This window comes from Phyllostomus hastatus, unplaced genomic scaffold, assembly GCF_019186645.2.
Source record: "Phyllostomus hastatus isolate PE091 unplaced genomic scaffold, TTU_PhHast_1.1 phas_scaffold_182, whole genome shotgun sequence".
Taxonomy (NCBI): Eukaryota; Metazoa; Chordata; class Mammalia; order Chiroptera; family Phyllostomidae; genus Phyllostomus; species Phyllostomus hastatus.
In genome coordinates, this window is record NW_025334013.1 from 17796367 (window position 1) to 17802552 (window position 6186).

The window sequence follows — 6186 nt, forward strand, 5'->3', positions numbered from 1 at the left end:
GAATTCTATATTTAACTTTTTGAGCAACTGCCAAGCTGTTTTCCACAGCAGCCGTAATATTTTACATTCCCACCAGCAATGTACAAGGGTTACAATTTCTCCACACCCTCATCAACACTTGTGATTTTCCATTTTTTTAATTACAGCAATCTTAGTGAGTAGAGGGGTCTTTTGTACATACTTACTAAGACCCTCCACTGGATGCTGAGCCTCCAAAAACCGCAGAATCTGAGAAGTAGAAATAGAATTTCTGAAAATGGAATGGTACTTAAAGATGATCTAGACACACAACAAATTATTATCCCTAGGTAGTGGGCTTGTAAGTGATTATTATTTCTACCAAAAACATTGCTTTTGTGTTTTTTCAAGTTTTTTGCAATAAACATTTGAAAATGTGCTCCACAGGCATTTTTTCCCATCTAAGTCATAAAAATGAGGGCTGGCATTTTTCCAACTAAAAGATGATTAATAAAAGCAGTTCTACTTTGACTAAGCAAAGACTATAAACTACTATTGTCCTGTTAACGTTTGTTAGATGACTGAAGGAAGGTCAAGGCAAAATTACTTAGCCTCCTACTTATGCTCTTCACTTCACTGCACCACATTGCCAAAAATCCAGTTATCATGCCCATTTGATAACATATTAATTCACTTTACAAATATTAATTCAGTACCCGATTGATCAAGGCTCTGATAACTTCAAAAGGTGAAAGTGCAAAGAGAAAGAGAACAAAACAGGGAGCTATGATAGAATGACTAAGGTCAGGGATGGTTTCTTTGAGGCGATATTTAAGCTAAGACTGGAGAGTAAAATGGCAGTGCAAGAAAAGGACGTTGATACCTCATAAGAAACCATATACACGTACGTATACAATGTTTCTACCCACAACTCAACCAAATCTGCGTATCCTTAACATAGATATCCCCTGCCCCAACCCTAGCCTACAGCATCTTATTGACATTTGTATTTTATTCTTATAGCATCTTATTGACTCTAGTGGTCCAGGAGAGGGAAGGCTTCCTTTGAGTGTTTAATAACAACTTTAGGATCGGAATCATGGGGTAAAGGAGGACGCCATGTTTCATTCTGATAACCTCTGACCCCTCTTGCCCCGCCCCTCCAACCTCCTCCATTATTATTTTCTAATCCTCTGGCCCCAGAGACCTTGCTCGGGGTTGGCTAAGAATAGGCCCGCCTCCCTCTCAGGATTCGCTGTGAATTACAGGAGCCCCTCCTTCTCCCTTTCCTGATTCGCTCCTCATGGCTTCATCCCGGCTCTCCATCGAAAAGATTGGCTGCCTGATCGTTAGGGCCGTTAGGGCCTACCGGGAGTCCGCACCGTCTGCCTCTGGAATTGGGTTTCACTGTCAACCATGGCAGTCACGACGCAGGTGGCGCGGGCGCGGCTCTCTGTGTGGGGCGTGAGGGCAATGCAAGTCCGTGGCTTCGGCTCCGAAGAGGTATGCCCGTGGCAGTGTCTGCTGCCCCAGCCCAGAGCGCGGATGCTGTCTCTCCCGCCACACTTTTACCCATGTCCTTGTCTCTCCGCAGACTAGCAGTGCGGGCTCGGTGAGGGACGCCGGTGGGGCCTTCAGTAAAAGAGAGCAGGCTGAAGAGGAACGATACTTCCGGTGAGGCCCGTGAGTTCCGGAGTCTAGCCCTAGCTCTCTCAGAGCGTTCCAGGCCTTCTTAAACGTCTAACCGTCTTGCCCACCCCACTCCGGGGCCAGGGGGCGCCCCAACCCCCAACAGAACTCCCGGATCCCGGAACCCATTACACCCTTGCCCCTAATGCTCTGCTGAATAGTCCCAGGGCACCCAGGCCAACCCATTTTCACCTGCATGTCTCCAAGGTTCTTAAACCACAGCCCAACTCTTCCAGAATTATTTACCACCCCCACCCAAGGAGTTCTTCCCGGGTCTTGCAAAACGCCCCCCAGGTTCTTTGCATTATCTGGATTCGACTGCCCGATACTTGCAGACCCTTTGAGCCTGACTCCCTCGGACACCATCCATGGCCCCTGTTGACTGTTTTCTCCACCACATGCCTTATAGCTTTACTAGCCCCCAGTGAATTGATCCCCTGATTCGCAAGGCCCTCTCCGCCATTCCTAGACCTCCAAAGGTCTCTGACTCGGCCAGAGAAGGTGGGTCAGGGTAGTTGAGTGCTCCTGGTTGGAACTTCCTCCCCCGCTGCCTGGAGACTTTTGCCCAGCCCCACCCAGCTGGATAGACTCTCACTCTTAAGAGCATGGAGTGGGCCGGACCTCTATATACATTTCTACCAACCCTGAGTTATCTTTTGTTGGCTTCTCTGCACACTGGGGAATAGCACAGAACTAATCTCATTTCTGCTTCTGCTTTGGCTTATCTTTTCACTTCTGCCCCTTCTTGCTTACTCTTAAGAATTATCACCATGGCACCTGCCGCACCAGAACGCCAAAGTATAGCCTTTGGGACCATCTAAATAGGCCCCTACATTTTATAGTTAAGGAAAACTGAGGTTCCAAACCAACATTTGAATCGTTTCTTATTAAGATCTGAATTGGACTGCCAAACACTGCCCATGCAATAGTCCCACCTTTCCCCCACCCCCCTTCTTTTTGGCCTTTACAATGGGCCTTGAATTTCTCTAGGCAAAAACAACCCTAGATGAATTAGGCGAGATTGCAGACAATGGCCCTTTAACTAGACTCCTTTGTCTGTTCTCCCTTCATTTCCCCAAAACGGGATTCTTTTCTCTTGGTTAGTCCTCTAATGAGGTATTGGGGACTTTAGTCACACCTCTCTGGGGTTTTCTGCTCTAAAGAGGAATCTAAAAGGAATAGTTCATGAATGGTGAAATTTCAAGCACTAGCACCAGAAAAATGAAATCATTTTGGTCATCTCCTAAAGATGGATACATCTTAAGATGGATTATTCTTTCACTAGTGGGGCTTGAACTGGTAGAGGATGGCCAGCCAGAATGCCGTGGGATTGGGACTCCTTTGCCTTAGGTATTGCAGGTTACGCTTAGAGATCTTTTTGGGGTGACAAATTAGGATTAAACCCAGAGCCATTGTGTACTTGTAGAGCAAAGACTAGAGAACAACTGGCAGCCTTGAAGAAACACCATGAAGATGAGATCGGTCATCATAAAAGGGAGATTGAGCGTCTGCAGAAAGAAATTGAGCGGCACAAGAACACCATCAAGAAACTAAAAATCCATGATGATGATTAAGTGCACACAGTTCCCCATAGAATGGCTACATATTGCCCACTTCTATGAAGACATAATTCTGGTAATTAATATCTATCTGTGCTGCCAACAGATTATAATAAATTGTCATCAGTGAACTGTGTAATTCCTTCTACCATCTGGAGAGGGGAAGGGGTACACACAGTACTGGACTGCAAAACTGAGTCAGACGGGGTACCTGCATTAGGGAGCTTAAAGACAGAGCACAATATGATAAATGTTATGCCACACAGAGGGTTGGAAGGAGGCAGGTGTGACATAGGGAAAGGCCCCTTTCCTTGTCTGATATTAATCAGAGGTTCAGAGACAGATTCTGGAAGGGTAAACCCCAATTCAAGGTCAAGAGCAGCCTGGAAAATGAACGATTGCCTAAAAGATACTATTTAAGGCACCATCAGTCCACACTGCATTTATAAAATGGTTTAGAGAATTTTTCACGTGAATTAGTTATCCTTGTTCTAATTGTCTTTGTACAGATTGAGAGAACTGGAATTAGAAATTAGGTATTGCCAAAGGTTACTCAGTAAATTGGAGTTGAGATTTGGCATCTTGGTTTTTTGACTCTTATCCAAGTCTATTAATAGCAAAGGTCCAGAATTATATCTTAGGTTATATTTTGCTTTACCAAGTGTGCTGTTGTTCAATTAGGCTTCAAGGCCTTGTTTAACTAAATTACTTTTTCTTAAGATTTTATTTTATTTTCAGAGAGAGGGGAAGGGAGAGAGGGAGAGAAACATCAATGTGTGGTTGCCTCTAGCATACCCCCAACTGTGGATGTGGCCCAGAACCCAGGCAGGTGCCCTGACTGGGAATCAAACCAGTGACCATTCAGTTCGCAAGCCAGGGCAACATTTTATTTTTAATAAATGTCTAATGATGATTGAATAAAGCAAGCAAAAAAGTTGAAACTTTAAAATGAACATGAAGCCCTGGCCAGTGTGGCTCCGCTGGTTAGAGCATCATCCTGTAGACCAAAAGGTCATGGGTTCGATTCCCGATTGTGGGTTTGGTCCCCAAACAAGCAACCAGTTGATGTTTCTTTCTCACTCCCTCCCTTCCCCTCTCTCTAAAAATCAATAAGCATGCCCTTAGGTAAGTGTTTTCAAAGAATAAAAATGAAGAATCATAAGCTTGAATTATTTTTTACTCATTTTTTAAAGATTTTGTTTGTTTATTTTTAGAGAGGGTGAGAGGGAGGGAAACATTGATCATTGCCTCTTGTATGCATCCCAGCCTGGGACTGAACCCACAACCCAGGCATGTGCCCTGACTAGGAGTTTAACCAACAATCATTTGCTTTGTGGGACGACACCGAACCAACTGTGCTACACTGGTCAGGGCAGCTTGAATTCTTAAAAAGGCAAAATGAATAATTTTTGGAGCAGCCTAATTTAAGACTACCAAGTACCCACGATTCAGCAGCATCTAGGAACCTGTTACAAATGGAAATTCTCAGGCTCCAGCATAGACCAGCTGAATCTGATGGTCGGACCCAGCAATCTGTTTTAACAAGCACCCCAGATGATTTTGATGTGCATTGACGTTGGGGGACTGCTGTACTACAAGTACAATAGTTTCTTAGGAAATTTACTGGCCACCTTGGGCATAGAACATTTTTGTAAAAGCATTTATTAAGTATAATAATGATACATATTTAATATAGTTCTTAATGTGAATGCTATTTGACAGTTTAAAAATTAAAGTATGTTAAGAATTAACATTTTAGAACAACATTTTGCAGAATTCAATTTGGAAAAGACCACACTGATTTATGGCATTAGTTAAAATTCTTTTTTGTTTACAAGTAACAGAAACCAGCACTGGCTGGCTTAGGGAGAAGAAAGAGTAATTTATTAAAAGAACAGGGGCAGCCCTGGCTGGTGTGGCTCGTGGATTGAGTGCTGGCCTGTGAACCCCAAGGTCTCTGGTTCGATTCCCAGTCGACCCATGCCTGAGTTCTGGGCCAGGTCCCCAGTGAGAGGCATACAAGAGGCAACTGACCCATGTATGTCTTGCACATTGACATTTCTTTCTGTCTCTCCCTTCCTTCCCCTCTCTCTAAAAATTAAATAAATAAAACCCCTAAAAAAGAAGAACAGAGCTATTATTGTCTCAGAATTGATTTGGACAAACAAAACTTGGAAAAGGCAGGGGCCAGAGAACTGCATGAGATCTGTCTAAACAGCTTCCTAACCACCTATGTCAGAATCATTAGGGACACTTTTTAAACAAGATTTCAATGGAATTTCATACCATGAAGTTACTTAACAATTATACAACAATTTATATTTATGGAGCTCTCTATAATTGTTTTGCCCATTAAATCTCATATTTCTGGCAAATATGCCCATACCATTAGTTTAATTTTATAACCAAAGTAACTGAAGCAGGGAACTACGAAGTAACTTTTTCAAGGTCACACAACCAGGCTTGTGCTGAGCAAGGACTTTACTTTAGAACTCCTGGTCCTACAATCTCGAGTCGCAGTTCCATTATAGTGGTTCAGCTGCCTATTAGCTCCTTCCTTGATCTGAGACATGTCAGGGGACTTGCCTGGACATCTGGGTGTGGGTGGTGAAGGGAGAGGTTCCTGGCAGTAAAAGTAGAAATGCCAGTAGTCGGCATTGTGTGAGCTGTGACATGAACCCGGTTGCCTTGTCAGTGCATGCCTATATGGTGCAAACACATTTATTTGCAATAGAGCTCGGTTTGAGATTTTCACATCAGTAAGTACCAAGTTGTAATTCTCAACCCAGGCTGCACACTGAAATAATTAGGGAGCTTTAAAATTAACCTAACGCCTCAGCACTGATTAAATCCAAAACCGTGAGACTGGGGCCACAGCATGAGTATTTCCAAAAAGCTCCAGGTTTTTCCAATATGTGGCTGGCGTTAAAACCACTGGTATAAAGGATCCTTCCAGATCTGCTGCATAAGCTATGGGCTG

At 43.6% G+C, this 6186-nt stretch overlaps 1 protein-coding gene across 1 annotated transcript; it reads left to right on the top strand.

Annotated features, from left to right (window-relative positions):
- Positions 1 to 1300: 1300 nt before the first annotated feature.
- Positions 1301 to 3337, top strand: ATP5IF1 (ATP synthase inhibitory factor subunit 1). The gene is made up of 3 exons (XM_045859150.1): positions 1301 to 1461; positions 1553 to 1632; positions 3074 to 3337. The coding sequence occupies exons 1-3, from the start codon at positions 1375 to 1377 to the stop codon at positions 3219 to 3221; spliced, it is 315 nt and encodes a 104-aa protein (XP_045715106.1). The 5' UTR covers positions 1301 to 1374; the 3' UTR covers positions 3222 to 3337.
- Positions 3338 to 6186: the final 2849 nt, after the last annotated feature.